General features: G+C 33.7%; 1 protein-coding gene across 1 annotated transcript in view; it reads left to right on the top strand.

Moving 5' to 3' along the window:
• The window catches only part of LOC112050480 (vesicular acetylcholine transporter), a 43,268-nt gene extending 19,592 nt beyond the window's left edge, over window positions 1-23,676 (top strand). The window contains exon 3 of the mRNA XM_052883830.1: window positions 11,485-23,676. Within this exon, the coding sequence (XP_052739790.1) occupies window positions 11,632-13,419 (1,788 nt within the window). The 5' untranslated portion in view covers window positions 11,485-11,631 and the 3' untranslated portion in view covers window positions 13,420-23,676. The remainder of the gene's footprint in view (window positions 1-11,484) is intronic.
• Window positions 23,677-23,682: the final 6 nt, after the last annotated feature.

Genomic DNA, 23,682 nt, shown 5'->3' with positions numbered 1-23,682 from the left:
ACCTTTAAGAGACTATAAGTTCAGGTGTTGTTTTACAACAGTTCAACAAAACAAAGTTCAACACAAAGGTACTCTGTAAAGTATATAGCTATTTTAATATGCGCAACGGTCAGAAAGCCTGAAGGATCTTTTGGAACAGGCACCCAGGGAGGGCGGTTAGCCTTACCCGTGGGCCACGAGCCGTAACGCTCAAAGCAAAAGCGTCTAGCGGACTGCGATCTCGCATAGAGTTGTGTGTTATACTAATTTAAATTTCGCGCTAATTTGGACGAAGTATAGGATATTCAACCGAAATTTCAAAAAGTTTTTTTTATGCGGCATCGTAATTTTTAAGTATAGGGCTTTTTAATTGCTTGATGTTAACGGGTTATCTCTAGTCTGGTTTAGTATAGGTAAGAGTGTTCAGAAGCCATATCATAAAATATTATTTGTTTTAGAATCTCTACACACGGCGAGCTTGTTTGTAAAGGTTGAGATTATCTCATCGTTTATCTTTGTATTCTAAATACTATAGCATTTTATCATGCCGTCATTACATACCAATTGTCCATAAATTGTCTGCTCTACTATTTTGTCTGCTTGCTTTGCCACGAAAAAGTCCTAGAATTAACAAACACCCGAAACATTAAAGCCTTAAATATTTTACCTACTACACTGTACACTAAATTCTCTTATAAAACTATCATATCTGTGTATATGGTAGTCCATTTTTGACGCTAAGAATTAATGACGCTTGTAGCTAATATCTCAATTATTTGACCGCGGCTAGTTGCCTTGACTGGTGACAGAAGGGATGGCTCATTATTTGCGCAAAGGATCAGTCTGGCTGTCCAGCGTGTATTGCAATGCAGCCAGTATTTTTGACACCATTCCACGTGGGCATGATTTGTATAGTTATTAGGATAAGGATAAGTTCCTTATTGTATTCTTTCTGAATAAAAAAAAAATATATCTCTAACAAGACGAAAGTGCCGTGGCCCAGTATAACGAGAGTTGGCAGTCTGGCCTGTTTCAACGGAATATTTTAATATAATTACGTTTTCATTACCTCACCTACTTCATGTTTAGAACATCCTCCTGCTTGCTTAATTAATATTTATGTTGGGTGGCTGGTTGTGTGCTGACATAATTATAATAAATTTACTAAAAGCTTAAAGTTGGTTAAGCACGCGCACGCCACCCCAATGCACTACGCAGTTTTTGGCTGCTAGGAGGATTGGGCCACGGCTAGTTACCATCCTACCGGCAAAGACGTACCGCCAAGAAATTTAGCGGTCCGGTACGATGTCGTGTAGAAACCGAAAGAGGTGTGGCTTTTCATCCATCTCCTGACAATTTTGCCCGCTTCCATTTTAGATTACATCATCACTTACCATCTGGTGAGATTGTAGTCAAGGGCTAACTTAATAATAAAAAATATGAGAAATTAGGCTAATTCCGCTTGTCTATACATATTATAAAACATTATTCGAGATAAACTTGGACGGGTTTTAAAGCGGTTTTCAATAGATAAACATGAGGAAGGCTTAGATATATAAAATTAGTTGGCTTTGGTTTTGTGTGAATATTAAAAAATAACATAAGCCTTTATTGCTGTAATCAGTTGTGAAGTTCAAACATTAATTGATTTAATCCAATTTATTATCTGAAATAAGTGATTATTATTAAAAACCAGTTTATGGGAAATGTCGAAAAAAATAAGCCGCCTGGGATAAAAATACTCAGCATTATTAGTTTATTGATCTTAATATAATTAATTCCTCATTTTTTTTTAATCCGCACGTCGGAACTTACTAGTACAATTTTTTCCCAACCACACCTATCTACAAACAAGATAAACACCTATTCCCCAACATGTGTAAACAAATGTAGGTAGTTACCTAAGCCTGTAGATAAAGCCGTAACGCGCCAGCCGCCACACTAACCCAAACTCGTCAAACGAGATTACAGTTGACTTATCCAACTTTTCCCAACCTACCCCTGCTTCCCCTCGATGCGGCCCGGGGGACGCCGGCGATATAATCCAGTTTTGCCCATTCTCCCCTTGAAAATGGAAAGCGAAAAAACCAATTTATTTTCTCTTTTACATCTCGCTTTTTCCGCGTTGACGTTTGAGTTGTAAAGGTATATTTTTTTGCTTTGCAAAGATTTTTCTTCAGTTTTAGTAATATACATAGGTCTATACTACGACCTTAGTCGTAAGTATAACCTTTAATTAGAATGTTTTGCTACAGGTCATCTTTCTATTTACAAAGTAAAATATACATCATTATCATTAGATTTTTTTTATGTCCCTGTTTTCAGAGGCACAATATTTTTTTTCCAGTAAAAGAGGAGGTTCTGGTGCTTTGTTCGACCATGCTTGCTTGCATGCTTTAATGCGAGCCAAGGGTATATAGTTTAACCACCTGTACCGATTACTCAAAATATTTTTGAAAATTACGATATAATAGGGTCTGGCGGCATGAACACATCTAAGATATTATTTTCAAGCCCTGTCTAGGACTCGAATCCGGTAACTTTATGATCTGCAATCGCTTACAAATGAGTATTATGTAATGCGTAAGGTAATTTTAAGCAATTTATCTTTACGTATACATATGGTTAATATTATTAAGCGACTCTATTAAGAGTGTGGGATTCTCCGTCAATAAGAATCGATTTTAAAAATTTATCCCTTTTTGAAAGTGAAGGCCCGCGACTTCGTCCGCAATTGGACCTCTTTAATCCGGCCCTCTTGCAATAACTGTTCTTAAGCGGATGTCAACTAACTGTAAACTACCTCCCTGCCTAAGTGACCTTTTGCATTTATAGATTGAGATTAATCTAGATTCTCTGATTAATTCAACGATGCATGAAAACTTCGAAAACCAGTTTTTTTTCAATTCTATGGTCGTAAATTCCTACTAATATTATTAACGCGAAAGTTTGTATGGATGTTTGGATGTTTGAGTGTTTGTTACTACTGTTACTGTTTGTTACTGTAAATTTGGAATGGAAATGGATTTTACTCTGGATTAACACAGAGGCTACTTTTTATTCCGAAAAAATCCATGGTTTCCCGAGATTTGCGAAACTGATGATTTTAATGATATGAATGTTTGTTACTTTTTCACGCCTCGACTACTTAACCGATTTAGCTGAAATTTAGTATTGAGATATATTATAGCATGGATTAACATATAGGCTACTTTTATCCCGGAAAAATGGTTCCCGAGGGATTTGTGAAAAACTAAATTCCACGCGGACGAAGTCGTGTCCGCTAGTTTTCTATATATATTTTATTCTCAGTTAGATAAAAGGAAAGCTAACTCTGTTCACATGCGAGCCTCAATGGCCGGCGGCGATAGGGCACGGCAACGTCGGCACTTGACCTTTGTCCCGCCCGCCCGCCCGCCCGGCGCTTCAGGCTCGGCTCGGGCCTTTTGTGTCGAGTGCTTTGACAAGCGCCGCACGCCACACAGCTCGCTGAGTATTCTGAAACGAAAATCTTGTAGTTGAAGTAGAAGACAAAGTTTTAAAAAGCTGTAGATACAATATTTTTGATGACTAGGGATTGAATAAAATATTATTAACAAAAAAATTCAACCGACTTCAAAATCACAAAAATAAACTAAAAAACGAAAACTAACGTCTGTGCTACCTTCTGATCACTTTGAAGGTGGCCAAGCCTATTTTTCTGTTTTTAGTGTGTAGGCGCTAAATGAAAGCGTCATAGTACCGGCAATTTCGTTATTTTCATTTCAACACAAATTTACTGAACCGATTTTCATGAAAATTAGATGGAACTAATCTGGAAGGACCAATTACAATTAATTGGTCGTGCCGAGACAATACTTTGCCAGTAGGTTACGTACAAATGCATAAGACAGGATACAAAGGATATGAGTTGAATAACCCGTACCCTTTAAATTTTAAGCACTTTTTAGTTATTACACTGCATCGTCACTTAACATCAAGTGAGATTGCAGTCAAGTTACTTCTCCTTGTCATTGAATAAAACCTACACAACACACTGCAGGCGATAGGGCACGGACACACTTGAACTGTGTCAAGCTGCAGCTTACATAAAGCCATTGTGTTTTCAAGTTGTACGAGAAGAATGAACTGCATTATACATGCACTCGCCTTATCTAGCTCACTGTAAAAACTGCAAGTTTTTACTGATACTTTGTAACTTCATCCCTTTATTTAAACTCTTAGTTTCATTATAAAAATAAAATAAAAGGAAATATAAAATTATAGCAACAGATTTACGTGTAGGCGTCGTAGAATTCATCTGAATATGTATTGGTAATGTGCCTAGAAGGTTTGCAGTATTGCCACGTTGTATGGCATTATATATGACCCTATTACCTATAGATTCCTCAATATAACCCGTAGTTTTATATCTTTCCAAGGCGTTCCTTTAACAAAAAATATTTTTTTTCCAAAATGAATAAACATTAGGATTTACTTTATAAATAGACGGATAAAGGTAGTTTTGATGATGCTCAACACACTGCTCCGGTCCTTGTTTGCGGGCTTAGATTTTATTTTTTAATTTTCGCAAGTCCTTCAGCTGATAGTAAGTGATGATGCAATCTGAGATAGAAGCGGATTAACTTGTTAGGAAATAGAATGAAAATGCACACCCCTACAGTTTCTACACGACATAGTACCGGAAAACTAAATCACTTTGCCGGGAGGGTGGTAACTAGCCACGGCCGAAGCCTCCCACCAGCCAGGCCAATTAAGAAAACCTCAATTGGCCCAGCCGAAGAGCGAAACCAGGACCGTCTTGTAAATCCATTGCGCATACCACTACGCCACGGAGGCCGTCAAATTTTCAAATTGTCAAAGTTTAGAGTTTACAATGACTTTAACGATCATTATTACATTTTAATGACAATTATTTTATGTTTTTTTGTTGGAGGGATTGAGAATAATAATACTGAAACTAACGCCAAAAATATATATTTTTTATTAAAATAAAATAAAATTACCAGGGCCGACGGTTTGATATGCTCTTTGGGGCACACAGGCAACTTTTGAACTCCAAGCTCCTTCTGAATATTTCATGAAAAAAAAAACTCAGTATTTTATTACCCGACACAAGGTTTGAACCCAGAACCTCTTGAATCGAAGTCATAAGCTAATTACTAAGTTAGATAGGTTAAAAGGATGATGAAGATATACCATACTACTACTAACATTAACAGTATATCGTGTCTCAGATGCTTATTAGCCCTCTACAACCCGATTCTTATATCTATCCATACACGTGCAAAATCCATATAAGTGCCAAGTCAAGATATACCTTATTTTGCTAGACATAGAGTTTAAAGTCACTTTGTGCTATTTTGGTGGTCTTTTTAAGGAAGGTCATCGGTCCCCCTCCCCAGGGAGTGCACACCCCTCGCACCTCGCCCTCACCTGCGCTTTGTAGACGCCGCATGTACTCACGTGTACACCTACAGGGGATCTTGGATATGTTTGTAACTATTAGACCCCCGCGGTTTTATCCACGATGTGACTTTCCATCGGTGAAAGAATTTTTAAAATCAGTCCAGCATTATAGTCTATAACTTTACAAGAAAGGATATAATCTTTGAGTGTTATTTATTATAAGTAATCCGAAGTGTCGAATTAGAGAATGTATATTTCGATATTTCGATTATTTCGATATCTGAATGTCACTTTATTTAAGTATTTCTATAACTTCAGGTTCCCCTGTATTCATGAGCATCATCACGATCATTATCAACCCATATTCGGCTCACTGCTGAGCTCGAGTCTCCTCTCAGAATGAGAGGGGTTAGGCCAATAGTGCTGCACCACGCTGGCCTAACGCGGATTGGCAGACTTCACACACGTAAAGAATTAAGAAAATTCTCTGGAAGGCAGGTTTCCTTATGATGTTTTTCCTTCACCGTTTGAGACACGTGATATTTAATTAGAGCATACAAATAAAATTTACATAACCATCAAGTTGTCTTTGAGTTATAGAGACTAATATAAAGAACAGTGAATTAGTGATGCGCACTCATCATCATTATCATCATCATCTTCGTGACTTTACTCCTTTACTTTTATTATACGAAATTGGCAAAATATGTCGAACTCTTCCATTCGCTTCTATTATTCGTCAACTTATCATCTATTATCTATATATTCTATCAATATATATTCGGTCTATATTTTCTATCCATTCCATCAGAGATAAGAACTAAAGAACTAAAAAGTATTCATGTGCTACTTAGAAACTTAGTCGCCTATCTTTCTGTTAGCTGTGACGTCACACGGGTCTCGGCTAAAAATCAGCGCCATGTATTATGATGTAGTGCACGGCATATGCTGAGCTGTGCACCCTTTCTTTTTAGGGATTACAGATGTAGACGCTGTCATTAGGGTAGGGCTGTAACATTTAGATTTACATTTTTTTTTTCTTACTCTACCAATACATTTTACAGTTATCGTTATTTGATAAAATTGGACAGTAAATGTTCTGAGTGGTTTAAATGTTCTAATTAGATATCTTGAGAAATTTAGAACATTAAAATGAAACCTCCTGCGCCTGTGCGCGGCAGGGCGCGGCGGCTCTTTCATAGAAATTGCAATTTCATTCCATTTTAATACGTCTGTTTACCTTCAACAGTGAGGGTCGCGTGGCGAGGGGGAACCACTCATTATTTATATTTCTATCACGTTTCATCCGATTTTTTATTATTATCCATATTAATACTATTTATTCAAAGGTGAATTGCCTTGTTGGTACATTGATATACACCTTCGGATTCCAAGGTTTTTGACGATTTTTCGATCCCCGGCTGGGCCGATTGAGGTTTTCCTAATTGATCCAGGTCTGGCTGGTGGGAGGCATTTGGCGGTAGCTAGTCACCACCCTATTGACAAAGACGTATCGTCAAGCGACTTAGCGTTGCGCTACGATGTCGTGTAGAAACCGAAAGGGGTATGGATTTTTGTCCTCCTCCTAACAAGTTAGCCCGCTTTCATTTTAGATTGCATCATCACTTACCCTCAGGTGAAATTTTAGTCAAGGGCTAATTTGTAAAAAAACCAGTATTATACTGTAACCACGATATTGTGGAGAAGTATGTAAACGTATGTATTTTGTAGAAGTAGAGCTTTTAATCCGCTAATTTACTACCTCCATCGTTCTGCTGCTAAGCAGCATCGCTGTATGTCTTTAGAGCAACTATCGAGGAATGAGAGGGGTTAGGCCAATAGTCCACCACGCTGGCCCAATGCGGATTGGCAGACTTCACACACGCAAAGAATTCTCCTCCTCCTCACGATGTTTGAAACACGTGATATTTAATTTCTTAAAATGCACATAACTGAGAAGTTGGAGTTGCATGCCCCGGACCGAATTCGAACCTACGCTCTCTGAAATCTGAGGCACTGGCAATTTTCACTGCGCTATCAGGCTCTGAAAATACGAGTAGTAGGACTTAGGAAATATTCCTTGCATGCCTTGCGTAGTGTTGCTCTGTTTGTAGGTATGGTCCATTACCACTTACCATTTGGTGAGTCGTCTGATTAGTCCTTGAATTGTGTTGTTGAGTTTGAAATCATTTTGTATCTACGAACACACTGGTGTTTAACATATAAAAGGAAGCTTGTTTTTATAATTTTTTTTTCATTATCATCACTCCTACATTGATATATATCACTGTCATATTTAAGAAAACTTGTAATCACATTAAGAAAAGTTGTAATCTTTACAAAGAGCTTCAATTTTAGTTTTATGAGTTATAATAACTGCAATTTCACGTATTTTTTACAAAATAGGGTTTTAAGCATCAAAGTTGTAGCGTGAGCAATTTCCCTTCGACATCAAGAGTCAAGACTTTATGAGTCACGCCATTTTTACCCGCAAGGTCTTTTGAATGTACATTTTATATTACTGGCGTAAAAATGAACGACAATTTTACATTTTTGCATAAACTAAAAGTAGCGAATTCGAAAAAAAATATTCAAAAACAGATTTTAAATCATTATTCCTTTTTCAAAGAAACAAATGGTTGTTTAAATAATTTTAAATATTGGATAGAAGCAGGCGTTACTTTGCGGAAGTTCATCACGACTCTGAAGAGATGTTGACAATTGCACGTTGTAGAGTCAACATCTCCTGAGGATGCTCCGGTTTCGGGATGAAACGTACGTAGAGAGTATTTTGTCGGACCTGGGTGACGTTTTCGCATGGGCTCGTCGACTTTTCGCGGATGATAGCAAAATAAATAAATCATTATATAAAATAATTTTAAACATTCATTTTTTTAATCTGCTCATTTATCAGCTGTAAAATATACTGTTAAAGAGCTTAAAAAATTCTAAAAATGAGACATCTCGTCTCTCGTTTGAGAGATACAAATATGGGTCGAGTGTCTTGAAGTGACCACTTGTGTAGCCAGCGAGTTACGCTCTGTATATATAAAATGTACCTAAAATCATCTTCTTTTAATATTAGATAGGGTTCCGCTTGACTATAATCATGCCTGTTAGAAATGGCAAAGATTTTGTTGAAGTTTTATTTGATCGTAGCGCAGTGGTATGGTGGATTTACAAGACAGAGGTCCTGAGTTCGAGCCCCGGATGGGCCGATTGAGGTTTTCATAATTCATCCAGATCTGGCTGTTAGGAGGGTCCGGCCTTAGTTGGTTAGCACCCTACCGGCAAAGACGTACCAAGCCAAGCCAAGCCAAGCGATTTAGCGTGTAGAAACCGAAAGGGGTGTGGATTTCCTTCCTCCTCCTAACCAGTTAGCCCGTTTACATCTTAGATTGCATCATCACTTACCATCAGGTGAGATTGTAGTCAAGGGCTAACTTGTAACTAAGTTTTTTTTAAAGAATATTCGCCTTAAAGGTTAAATATGACCAATATTCCCATTTCCCTCCAACCATAAAAAATCGTGTTAGGAGTGGGTACGACAATAGTCCAGCGGGGCGGGGATCAAACCACCACCACTCGGTGATGAATAATGATTTTCCTTTGGTTTCTACACGACATCGTATCGGAAATCGAAAACCGTAAATCCCAATTGGCCCAGCTGGGGATCGAACCCAGGATCCCCGTTTTGTAAATCCACCGCGCATACCACTGCGCCACGGAGGCCTAATAAAACGGAGGATAAATAAAGAGAGTAAAATGATAAATAAAAAAATTCCATTAAAATAGCTTTTAAGTTGTACATCTTGTTATCTCAAGGCTCAATTTATTCTAACAATGTCCACGACATCAATAGGTAGCTATATCGAGCGTAAAAACAACCCTTCCGATCCTTGTTCGGGATTTTTTCCCTTCATTGAAATTCTTTCACCGTCCCCACGCTAAGGATCTTTGTACGTTTTCCTTTGCTTTCGAGATGTCTTAAGGCTTTGAATTATTGAGGTAGCGGGTCTACGGGTAGCGTTTTGCCTTGCGCAAGGTTTATTACCTTTTACAAGCTTCGTTATTATTTCATTTTATATACGATAAGGAATTTTTTATGAAAATAATAAAAACGTGAGAACGTTATATTATAAAACTAACTATACAAAAATAATTAAATAACCTACTAATTAGGTAAATAAGAAAGGACGCCCGCGAATTCGAATTCCGCGCCCGTGTGAAATTCACTTTTTTTATAAATTTTGTAGGGACCATTGATTTTTCAAGATCCAAAATATATGTTGCTCAGTGAAAATTCCCTCATTCGCACGAGAGTTTTTTAACGGACGTTAAATAAGCGTTCAAATACAACAAATGCACTCTCAAGTATAAGTTCACACGTCAGCGATTTTAAAACACGATGCACGAACGTTCCATTTTTGGGCGTTGGTAACCTTTTGGTGGTTGACCTTCATATAACTTCCGTTAAAGAACTCTCGTGCGAATGAAGGCTTAATACAATAAAAGTCAACGATTTTATTAACGTGTGGAACCAGAAGTTAGAACGCTTCTTTAAAGAAAATAATTTCATACAAAGCACCCCATCCCTTACCCTCTTCAAGTTGGTATTTTCGAAATCTTTTTTAGTGTGAGTCTCTATGCTATAAACTAATGTCCTAAGTTCAGTTTAGTAAAGGTAACTTAGCATTTTAAGTATAGTAGCTTTTATGCAAGAAAATATTTCCATCTTAATAGAAAAACGTTGATATTCGGATTGGAATATCGTATATATTATGCTGTGAGAATTATATTGGTGAAAATTCGATAACCCTCTTGATTACGTCAGATTTTAAAGAAATTGGGGAGAAAAATATAAAAAATAAGGCCTAAATAATAAATCCAAATAGAACGGAACGATCACTTAAAATATCGTATTACTGATTGCAATGGAAAGCTTTTTTCCCCCGAAATGAAAATGTAGGAAAAGCCCCCTTTGTGTAGCTGTAATGAGGTTGCCTTGCCGATGGCTGACGACGCAAATTGGATTTGGGCTAAACAAGTCGTTACAATCGTCGTCTCATTCAAACTGTTTATAGAAACACTTGGCCTAATGAACTCTCCTTGAGAGATGGAGTAGAAAATGTAATTTTTTTCTTGAATACTGGCCTAATTAACCTATTCAAAATTTGTTTGTTTACCAGTACTCGTACTTGAATATCATCATAATCATTACTAATCCATATTCGGGTCACTGATGAGCTCGAGTTTCCTTTCCGAATGAGAAGAGTTAGGCTAATAGTCCACCACGCTGGCCTAATGCGGATTGGCAGACTTTACACACGCTGAATTGAGAAAATTCTCAGGTATGCAGGTTTCCTCACGATGTTTTTCCTTCACCGTTTGAGACACGTGATATTTAATTTCTTAAAATGCAGATAACTGAAAAGTTGGAGATGCATGCCCCGGACCGGATTCGAAATCATACCCTCCGGAATTGGAGGCTGAGGTCATATCCATGCTATATATATGCTAGCTATCACGGCTCATTACTTGAAAATAATCATAGTTAATTTATGGAGAAAATGGAAAAATACGACGTCTATATTCTAAGCTTTAAATATACTTTTTAGTAAAGTAGGCTTTACCTACTTATAAATTCTAATTACGTAATTAAAAATTACGTTGAAGCCCATTAATATACTGAAAGCGCTTTGAATCTCGCGGTAATCCATTTCAACAATTTTGATTGTAATTAACAAAATAATGTCTTTCATAATTTATTACAAACTTAGCTAATTAAATGCTTTCCTTTCAGTAAAAATTAACAATCTACTAGAAATTCTGCTTTGATTACGTCGAACGTTAGTAAGCCGATGTTCTCGCGAATTTTTTAATGTTTTATGTTTGTAGTGCTATGTTCAAAAGGACTCTGAATCATCTTTGCAAGTTGCCGACGTTTTACCGACCCGGGATAGAGGAACCATGCCAACTAACAGAAACAAAGATCGACTCAAATTCCTTTTGAAACTGTGCGCTCGCTCCCGCGCGCATCCTCTACTGATGTGAAGAGGAAATGATAATTAAATGATCATTTCTGTCTGTTGTCAGGTTCCGAAGTCCCATTCGAGTGTTGCGGCGCGGGGCAACGCGTATGAGATGATCACTGAGAGCAAATAAGCTAGGACGGAGGCAAACCATGCTCATAGTTTCTCGCAGCGCTGACATTCACCAGAGGATTCACTGAACGATTCCAAAATGGCGGAGCCACCACAGTCAATATGGCAGAAGATCGACAGCTCGGTTATCCCCGTCGTGAATTTAGAGGTGCGGGAAGTCCGGGAGATATTGTGGGAAAAGATTCAAGAACCCACATCTCAGAGAAAGATTATTCTAGTCATAGTAGCCATAGCACTTCTCTTAGACAATATGCTTTATATGGTCATAGTACCGATCATACCAGATTACTTGCGATATATCGGCGCATGGGGCGAGGCGGGCTACGACCATGTGGTGACTTTAGATCCTATAATAGAAGGGAACAAAACAATCATACCTACAAAAATCATACCCGCCTCGCACGAAGGTCAGGACTCCGCGACCGGAGTCCTCTTTGCTTCGAAAGCGATAGTGCAGCTCATGATTAACCCCTTTTCCGGTGCCTTAATTGACCGTATAGGGTACGATATACCAATGATGATCGGACTTATCATAATGTTTCTGTCTACATCCATATTTGCTTGTGGTAGAAGTTACGGCATGTTGTTCTTTGCGAGAAGCCTTCAAGGTGTGGGATCCGCATTCGCTGATACGTCTGGATTAGCCATGATCGCTGACAGGTTTACCGAGGAGAACGAACGATCCAAAGCATTAGGTATAGCGCTCGCATTTATCAGTTTTGGATGCCTCGTTGCGCCGCCGTTCGGGGGAGCGTTATACCAGTTCGCTGGAAAAGAAGTACCTTTCCTTATTCTGGCGTTGGTGTCCTTATTGGATGGATTTATGCTGCTTCTTGTAATGAAACCTCTGAAAACACAGATGAAAGAAGCGGCCGAACCAAAGACACCGGGTACACCGATTTGGAAACTTCTAATGGATCCCTACATCGCCGTCTGTGCAGGAGCTCTGATGATGTCAAACGTCGCGTTGGCATTTCTGGAACCAACGATATCTCTTTGGATGGAAGATAACTTAACAAAAGACAATTGGAAGATTGGTATGATCTGGTTGCCGGCGTTTTTCCCTCACGTTCTCGGCGTTGTTATAACAGTTAAAATGGCGAAGAAGTATCCTCAGCAACAATGGTTAATGGCGGCCGGCGGCTTAGCCTTAGAGGGCTTCTGCTGCTTTATTATTCCATTCGCAAACTCATACAAGATGTTGATGATACCAATTTGCGGCATTTGCTTCGGAATCGCTCTGATCGACACAGCCCTGTTACCAACTCTCGGTTACTTGGTTGACGTTCGATATGTCTCAGTTTACGGAAGTATCTACGCAATCGCTGATATATCTTACTCATTCGCTTACGCCGTGGGACCGATAATTGCCGGGGAGGTCGTGGAAGCGATTGGTTTCACTGCTCTAAATCTTTTCATCGCCTTCAGTAACCTACTGTACGCTCCTGTACTGATGTACCTCAGGCATATTTATGACTTCAAGCCATTTGAGAATGAAGCAAATATTTTAATGGCTGACCCACCAGATAAAGAGTACCAGACATACAGTATGCAAGACCAGAGGCCGGTGAACGGTGATTTCAAGAATCATTTAGAGTATAGTAACGTACCGCAGGATGTCCAGGAGTCTAATGTGGACAGTTCCAGGTACGATTATCAGGAAGGTTATCAGAACTATTCTCAAGGGTATGAGCAGCAAGGTTATCAGCAGGAGACGTACAGCCAGCCTCGTCAACTGCCTGCGCAGCCGCAGCCAACTGCCAGCAACCCCTTCAGGGCCGCCGCCGCTGCTCCAGCGCAGCAAGCACCACCAGCACCAGCGCCCACACAGGCTCCCATCAGGAACCCCTTCCGACAAGGCTTTTAGGGCTCTTTAGGATTGTTGTCTATATTTTTGAAATTAACTTGTTGTGTATTTATAAATGTCTTATAGTTACTTCGATCACTGAGCCGCGTACACCCGGCGGCATTGTTTAGTGTCTGACTAGATGTCTATTATCTAACTGTGCTTACTATTAACTATATTGTAGTGTGTACTGTTGCCTACAAAATTACTCATTTTAGAAACTTTAAGTTCAAATCTAATAAACAAAGAGTTATCAAGTACAAAATACTCCTGTATTGACTATGTATTAAATACGAATACATATCTTGCCTCGATTTAACTCTATTTATTGAAGAAATATAACATTGCAAGGGAAATCTTGATAACAATTTAAAGAGTTAGGAAATAAAAGGCTTTACCGCTTAACCACAATGCTATGTAACCAGTCATCATTCAAGGTTAAACTCTACAACTGTAAGATTATAGCATTGATAGTAAAGCTTACAGATATGTTAGCTTTTAGCCATGTCTGTTCTCTGGTAAAGCTAATGGGAGTGACTTTGTAGGCAACTGACGTTTCTTGTTGATATTGTTCGAATATAACTGTTACATTTTCTCGACATTTTTCCATATTAATCAAACCATATGGTCCCAATGTTCAGATAACTATTTCACACTTGACTACATATATTTTAAGATAAACGTACTATATAATTATTACATGTGTGTGTAGAACATTGACACTCTTTATCGTGCTATATTAAATTTAAATTACTTAAGCAAAACTTGAAGCAATTTAAGATATATTGATATAATATTATAAGCGTAGTGTTTAGAGAAACTTGTAAAAATAAGTTGAGATGACAAAGCGACGCAATCCAGTAATAAAGTAGACGGATGTTAAGGGCCTAAACATTATGTACATTAAAAATGGCACTTACATCTATTAGGTACAGTATTTATAAGTTCTATATTAAGCAATATACAGATAGGGTAAAATTTGGCAAGACTGTCCTAATTAAATGTTGATGAACAATGAATAGTTGACTTAATGTCTTCTTCGTCAAAAATCGACGAATTTTACGAACATCTTCAACACTTCAACCAGATTTGACCAATAACCTTTAGTGTTCACTTCGTATCTTCAGAAGATGTTAACCCTATAATGGTCAATTGTAAAGTATTTTCTTTATGATTAAAGCTTGTAATTGTAACTCCGGTTTGGAATAAAACGTCAGTACGCTGAATGATTTTTCGGTGTAGTGGGGTTGCCAGTTGTGTTTGTGTTTGTGAAGTTAAATTCGTAATTATGTTCAAAATGTGTATTACATTTCAGATACAAGTAAAAAATATAATTACCTTTGACAGCTTAATAAAATAAAACTACTAATTGCAGAGAGACATGTGAACAGTAGACAAACTCTATAACGTTTAAAATAAGGCTTAATACTCTGTATTATTTTGTTTTCACTAGTTTCGACGCCAAAATATTTTCTAAAATCAATTGTTTAATTTCTCTACTAGAAATATTCTTAACTAAAAAAATATTAAATCTAACTAACAATAACAATGGAAATTGGTGACAGGTTGAAAGATGATGTAAATGTTCATTTGATTTGTTAATAAACAAAAGAGACTAGAAAACTAGTCAAAACAATATATTAAACAGAAGTAGTACAAAAATGTACCTACAATAACTAAGAAAGCGCTAAAGCAAACGCTTTAGAAAATTTTGACACTCTCTTAAAACATATTTTGACAGTCTTGCCAAGGGAGTTGTACAAAGAATAATTGATGTTAAAATAGTGTACTTTCGTAAATGAACCCGCGTGTATTTACAAGTACTTATGATAAATGTCTTTTATTTTTTAATTTCTAAAAATATCGCTGTCATATCACACTATTGATAGACTTAAACATAATCAATTAATTAATATCAATTAGTTAGTTAAGATCAACTTGTGATAAAGTTGCAACCAAGGTAACGAAACATATCAGAATCTTTTGATTCAACTTAGCTTTAAGGGTAAATTATAAAGAATTATACTTAATTATTGTACTTATATTAAATTCTTTATCTAAAGTTCAAGGGACATTGGGATAAAACCTACGTAGACTGATTTAAGGCCAAGTAATTATGAAAAGGTATGTTTTTCGGTTCTTATAAACTTTCGTGTTTACTAAAATTTAATATTAAAATATCAAGTCAATTTTTACTACATCTAATGTCGTTTTTGTAAAACAAAAACAACCTTGTTCGATCGATCAGTCAGATAATATTATGAAAACGTCTGAAAAATTAAGACATTTTAAAGAAAAACTTTATAGTTAACTTCACTTGATGATTGACCGCGATTATTACTGTAAAAAGAATTAAATAAGATTAACTTTTATCATTATATATGTAAATATATTTTACAACGTACTTATAGTAAATTATGTTTCAAATTCAAATGCGAGTCGTGTTAGGAGAATGTTAATTGCTTGGCGAAGGTATTTAAGAGGTTTTATCCCTATGTGTAAACTTTAAATGTACAGTAGGTGTTTGCTGTCGTTTTTAGCTGCGTATTTGGATTTTATCTGTAACATATTTGTATTGTTTAGCTGTAACGTGATGTCAAGTTTGATGAGCACAGAGGTCATACGGTGGGTCGATTTATTTTGAAAAATACTATTACTATTTATTATTTATGTTAGTCTCTTAATGACATAAATGTTTATTTATTTTATCTCTTTATCTGTGTGTAACAATCGAAAGAAGGTAAACACGAAACAAATAAAAGAAAAAGAAGAAGAATTAAAGAAAAAAGAAGAAGATAGATGTGGGACGCATAAAAAACAGCATTTATCGCATAGTCTGTATTCGAAAATTTTCTTTAAATTTAAAAGGATTGTTAAAAACTAAAAAAAAACCCAAGTAAAACTTATGGAATTTAACGAAGTAAAACTTTCCTAAGTGTAATATATAATTTATCTATTTATATAACAATAAAAAAGTATTAGTTTATTTGAAAAAATCTTTAAAAGTGTATGCACAAGTCACGTTTTTTGCCTTTTTCCACGAAATCTCAACATTGTGAGATTTGCGCGGAAAATGGGAAAATGAAATTGTGTTTTATTGTAAAATTTTATAATTCACGCCTACCGATATGACCTTGGATAAAAATAATCACAGTCTCGGTTATAAAGGAATACAAAATTAAAAATAACTAAAGTTAATTGTACAAGAAAATGCGACGAGCCCGACATGTCAATTGAAAGAGTGTATAAAGTAAAAAAAAGTGATTATTGTGAATAATTATTATATTCTTTACGATAATGTATTTATTATTTCGAACGCTTTGAAACTATCTTTACATGTATGTCTTTTTAAATCTTAAAACGATAATAAAAATTGATAAAAAATATAATAGAAAACGTCTTTAAAAGAAATTTCAAAGAATTTCAATTTTATAGCAAAGAGACCACTAACATCTAAAGAAGTTATCTTGCTTGGATGTTGGATCAAGAGTCGCATAATACATGAAAAAGGTAGTATTACTTGAAATGGCTCGTATTATGAGTTCATTCACTAAATTTTTATATAAATAAAAAAATAATAATTTAATTTATTCCTATTTTTACTATTCATATTTACGTGTATGGAATATCTTTTATTAGAATATTTAACTAAAATATTAATGAGTATACATAATATGAATTTCAAAATGATGCATAATTATAATAAAATATGATAAATTATCTACAAAGAGAGACAATGCTTAGTCGTAGCAACGGCGTAGCACTTTGTAGACGCTCGTAGCAACATTGTCGTGAATCTAAAGTAAATGCCAATGTACCTGGCAAGCGTTGTCTGTCTTAACTAAGCATTAATTAGTGAAATTAAACTTTTTGTTTTGCTTTGCGTTTGTATTGCTTAATGAATATTTAAATAAATATAACGAAATGTTTTGATTGAAACTTGATAAATACGAAGAAAAAATTCAATTTACAATTTTTAATTTTGAACTTAACAATGAAGAAAAAGGCATATATGTAAAGGCATTTCGCTCATTAGTTTGCATTTGCGTCGGAAATGAAAAAGAAACGGATGTATTTTCTAGTTTACTTTCACGTGGAGATAGTGGATAGCCTGCAAAGTACAATAGTGTTCGTAGGGATCGTCCCCTTGCACTTACTTTCTTGCGCACATATAGATAGCTCCCGACGAAAGTTTATCAATATTTAGTAAAGTTGTCTTAAAGTTTCTTTATAAAGACAAGTATGTATTTTTATTTCTGGATTCAGCTGTTGTTACTTGAATAAAAGTTCTTCAAAAACTTGGAAGTTAAACATTGAATTGCTATAACAATGAAATGAATGATTACGAGTATATAACTCAGTACGAATTTGTATTTATTGTACGTACATTTTTATTGTGTAACTTAAAACTTTAATTTTTTGACCTTTTGACGGTTCATTTAAATGATATTACATATATAAAATAAACTTCAAATAATTAAACGTCAAATAGCTCAATGAATTTCAGATTATTATACTTTCACTAACCCAAGTTATCATTAATTTGGAGATATAGAGGAATATTTATGTGTTAAAACGCGTAACGGTAAAAATACTTTTATAAAATTAAAAATAATTACCAAAGCAGAAAAGGTTTAGAAATCATAAAACTATCTCTGTCAATTTATTTATAATTGATTTAGTGTAATTTAAAATTACATGTGTTACAAATGATAAGTTTTTTATGTTATTAGTAAAGGAACAAACGCCATGCTTTCGTCGGGAGCGATTATTATTAGGTATGATTGCTAACTATAGAATTATTAAGTGATAAATGAATTATTCAAGTGATCTTAGTTCGATCAGATATTATTTAAGATTTCGGTTCATTACATGGAAATGGTACATGACCACAAATGCACTGTTGTAAAATATTTTAATAACGTCTTTGTCAGATTATCACGGCTATACAAGTAAACAAGTAAGACGTTCCAACATTCTGGTACGAATGGACCATACCAGGAACAACACGAACAAATGTACAAGGTAGAAACCAGTGAGAGGTGCGGATATTTCTAGCTTTCTAAGAGCTCTAACTTTCGAGGACTCTAGATTAGCTTTCTAAGATACATATAACTGGGGTCCTAACATATCGAAGGTTATAATATATCAGTATGTTTGCATTGTCGCATATTTCTGTGTAGTGAGCGGAGACCTTTAATCGTAAGTTAAGTCAATTTCGTGTCAAATTCTCCCGAAATTCAATTACTTAGTAGAATATCAATGCTGAGTGAGGCTTACTTTTAGATGCGTGTAATATCGTGGATTTTGAAAACAAAATAGAATTTGATGAAAGGTGAATATTAAATGTCTTAATAGATTTTTTAAATTTCTTACTTATGTCATAAAATGTCACACTAAATTAAGTTCAAATAAAAACTAATAATTACAATTTCTATATAACTTTTTTTTAATTGTGTAATTATTTACACTTCGTTGTAAATGAGACTATACATCAACATCAAAACGCACTTGGGTATAGAAATATTTGATCTCAAACTTTATTATTTAAGATACCTAAGATACATTTGAAAAATGAAAGTTATCACATAAAAAATTCAAGAATTATTACTAGTTAAAATATATTTTTATAACACAAACTAATTACCATAATTACCTTTTTTTAAAATCCACGATAATACAATATGTTGCGCTGTGTTTAAGCTCGGTGATTGCATTATATTATTAAAAATATGTCTATTACCATAGTTATATCAGCAATAACGAACCATATATCGCATACATATCATTAGGTTAAGATATATGTAGGTATATATGTACTAGTTTTGTATGTGTGTCTTTAAATATACTTACATTTTTTATTCTATAAATATTATATAAATGTAAATCGATATTTTTTATGATTGCGCGCACAGTTGTATCTTATAATTTGCTAATTTTTACAAAAATATTGGAATTAGAAATGAATTAAGATTAATTGGTATACAAAATTATACACAATTTATATTGTAACAACATGTGGTCGACATTGGTAAGACAAATATTTGAATATAAATGAATTTTAAAACAGTTTTTAATAACAGTCAAACTTGCCATATCTTCTTTACGACGACGATATAAAAAGGAACATAAAACTTTTTTACGTGACGATATAAAAAAAAATATACTTATATGTAACCATATAATTATCTAGTGAACTTACTCGTAATATAGCTACTATTGTGTTACTTTTAATTTACGAGTACTAACGTAAAATTACCAAAAAACAAGATATAAAACTTTTGTCATGTGAATATAGCTGGAAACTTAATAATTGAAAACTTTATATTAACACATTACTTTAGATTTGCTTGAGCAAACTTTTGAAATACTAAAAAGTTCTGCAGTGTTATGTGAATGGTTCTTTATAGCGATTTCATATGAGAAAAGTTTCAGTTTCTTTCCCATTCACTTTTGTGCTTATTTGTTAAGTTTAGGAATTTATACGGAAAGTAACAGATAAACGAAAAATCTTGTGGGTCATTTTGAGTTCTTTATTTAAAATATGCCAATTATCATTTATGTCATGATCATATCATTTAATTGTAATGTTTAGTAAAGTGTTTAGATGGATGTGTGTATGGTACTTTATGTGAACGAATGTGTGACTTGTATCTACTTTCTATTAGAATACAACTGCAAGCATAATAATTATATTATTTAAGTGGTAAAGTCTATTTAATTAAAAATATTTAAATTTAGTGATTTAAATATATTTAGAATCAAATGAGTTCGTTTGTAATTTGCGTTAGGATAACAAAATTAGTATTTAAAAATAACGTTTGCGTCTCGAGACGACAGACAGAAGTAACTGAAACATGCTGCCGTATGCGTGAGAGAAAGGGACCCCACACATAGTGGTGCCGTAACGCGTTACGTTACGAAGCTCCCATAAAAATTATCACTTCAAAATTGGTAATTCGTTATGTATTTGTAGCAACAACAGCCGCAGCTAAACTAGTAAACGAATCCCGGTCAGTTAATTTGTTTTAATTTTGTTCATAAGAAACAGCTAATTTAACTTCATATGTTATTTTTTTAATAAACAGTATTAAAATAATCATGAAATTAAGTTTGCAGTTGTCATTCCCTTTTAGATCAAACCCGTCCGGTAGTTATTTGTGTTATCTATAATATCGTATCACTAATATTAATACTATTTCTTAATTATTGCGTAAACTTATAATAACAACTTTAACAAATTACATAGATTATTAGCATAAAACTTGACGCACATCATTTTTCTTAGGTCAATAATTACATTTATTATTTTTCAATTTAATCAACGCGATTTTTTTATAAAATAAAATATAGATTAAGATTGTTTGAACCGTATGTATTTTGAGCAAAATATATAAATACAATTGATTTTATGTTATGGTCCAACTACCACGAAATTAAAATCTCTAATTATTAGAAAAGACGTGGAAGAAAGAAAAATTAAAAAACGTTTATTGCAAGATGGAACGTAACTTAATTAACTATTGTCCAAATACTTGTACAATAGTAACTATACGTTCCAACGTTCTAATTTCGCTTGATGAATAGAAAAAAAATCGTGTAAAAAAGTGTAGTAAAAAGTCTAGAAATGTCGACGTCGAGTTTGTTTAATGTAAATAATGTTTGTTTGTTTGTTACGTCTGGCAATATATGAGGCTGTTTTGACATTTTTGGCACTACAATAAAGTGTTAAAGTCTGAACTTTATCTCTTCTCTCTGATTTTTTTTTAAAAAGTTAAATATTCATGTGACTTAATACTGATTCTTGGAATTATAGTGTATTATATTTAATTGAGATGCATAAAATCTAATGATATAGGAATCTGTAGCAGTTTATAATTTAAGCAATTTTAGCATAGTCAGTTTTTTGTCAAGCGTCAGTTTTAAAATATTGTTTAGAACGAGTGAAATTGTCAAAAAATTTTGGCTTTCAAAGCGAGGTTAGTCAGGTTACACAAAACATCGTTACTTGACTTTTCATAATTCTACCATTTTTATAAAACTCCAGCTTAACCAAGAAATTACCTACTTTTTTCATATTGTTTTCAGTAAGTTGCTTAGGTATATTTTCTTTCATGATTTCCGATCTGCCTATGTTAACTATAACACTTTAATGTGAGATTATTGATTATTATTATAATAACTAAACCATCTAGGTATATAACTATATTTTAATTCTAAGGTTAAACAAATATATCTATTGATTAGGTTGTACAGACTATAATTTTAAGGTATCAATTTAAATAAATTATTAAAAAAAAAGTAAATTAGTATCACACTATTTAATTGTAGTATAAAAAACTTTGCTTGTAATTAATTTAGTAATATTACATGATTTGAGTAAATCAAATAAAACTAAATTAGCACAAAATATTTACAGAACAGAAATATGTGTTGTAAAAATAATATAAACTTGGAAATACAAGACAATTCCTTTAGATCTCAAATAAATGTTAAAACGTAGAATCTACAGATACGACGTTTAACATTGTAAGTGTAGAAGTTACAAATAACTTATTTATATTTTATGAGTGTCACTCATAAAATTATCACTCATTATCAGTTATCACTCATTGAGTGATAAAATATTGTTGTTTTATATTTTTACTTAGAGCTTTATTTATTTGAGTTTATATTAATGCAATAGTAATTTATAAAACGAACGTTTTATGAAAATGTTTGTTGAACGGTTATCTTGTTTGGCGTTAGACGAAGAATGTTAATTATTTCACTGTAATATTTGAGAAAGTTTGAGAATTACTTCGACTATGAATAAAAAATTACACATATACTTAAATATTAACGACGTAAGTTAGAAATAATTTAATAGTCTTGAATGAATAATTAATGATCGTTTATTCACAAATATATGAATAATTAAGATAGTAATGTTAGGGTATGCTCCTAATGCTGTTTTCTGTTGTTACGTGATATAATATAAAAGCCTTCCATTTTTATTCATGGTGTAAGCACATTAAAAAGTTCTTCAGTATTTGATTCAAAATAATTAGCTTAATTACCAAGCAAAATCATAATAAAATAAATTTTCATTTCGTATTATCATTAATCTACATATCGATGTAGATGAGATGTAAATTACTTTTCACATTTGATAGTAGTAGATAATTGAAAAAATATATATATTATTAAGAGAGTAAATAATTATTTAAAACTATACCTCATTTGTTAAAAAAATATAAATATATTATTAGGATTAGGTCAAACTTAGTTACGAGCTATCACGAATAGTCTTGTAGTGTTTTGCTTAGCTACTAATGTTTAGTATTAAACGATAGTTAGACTTAGTTTAATTTGGATTAAGGGATCAGTGTAGTAAACAATTGGAGTAAGGCTCATTAGTCCTTGCTTCTTATGTAGTAGGCAAATGTACTTACCACTTATTTGCATTTTTCAAAAACCTCTTTACTCTGATTAAATCTAATATATGTTGGCAACATTATTAAGATAAATAAATTATCGGTGATTTTTTAACATCCAGCTAACTGTTTTCTAATCTGCTTGAAAATAGTATATAAGCTTTGTTATTTTGCCTAATATAAGGCAATTTTTAGCTACTAACAATTTATCTAAGCCATGTGCTAAATTATGCGATCAACCCATCTTAGTTGTTTAAATACATACTAAGCAATAATATAATAATACATTTAAATTTAAAAAGAAATAAATACCTTAATCTGTTTTATTTTCATTTAGTTTATAGATTATTACATTGTAATAAATATATTATGTCAAATAACTACAATAACCGATAGCCTATTGGATCTCATTATATTTAAACTTATCGCTAAAATATTTGTTAATATTTATCACTATAAATAATCATGCATATTAGATATGTTTTATTAGATTACATTTTAGAACGTTTAATCTACTAATAGTAATAATGCTGTAAAAATGACAAGTAGAAGGTATCAGTACTATTCTTATAAAGTTATTCGTAATCTGTAAAGAATAATATATATATTTGTGTGCTCAGACAGAAGTTTTTGTGACTCAAGTAGACTAGTTTTGTTGAATCTATTTTTATCCTTTGAAAATCATGTTTTTTTTTAATCTGAGTGGTTTTCTAAGATTTCGAACAGCACACAAAGTCACCAGGGTGACCCCTACACTTCTCTGTGCACACAAATGTATAAGGTATCAGATATGTACAAGTGAATCGCTTATGTATCAAACCTATACACGAATACTCCAGAAATACGAAGTATAATGGCGTATCTACAC

This window comes from Bicyclus anynana, chromosome 10 (genome assembly GCF_947172395.1).
Source record: "Bicyclus anynana chromosome 10, ilBicAnyn1.1, whole genome shotgun sequence".
Taxonomy (NCBI): Eukaryota; Metazoa; Arthropoda; class Insecta; order Lepidoptera; family Nymphalidae; genus Bicyclus; species Bicyclus anynana.
The sequence above is the reverse complement of the archived record's forward strand: the minus strand, read 5'-3'. Positions and strand labels throughout refer to the sequence as shown.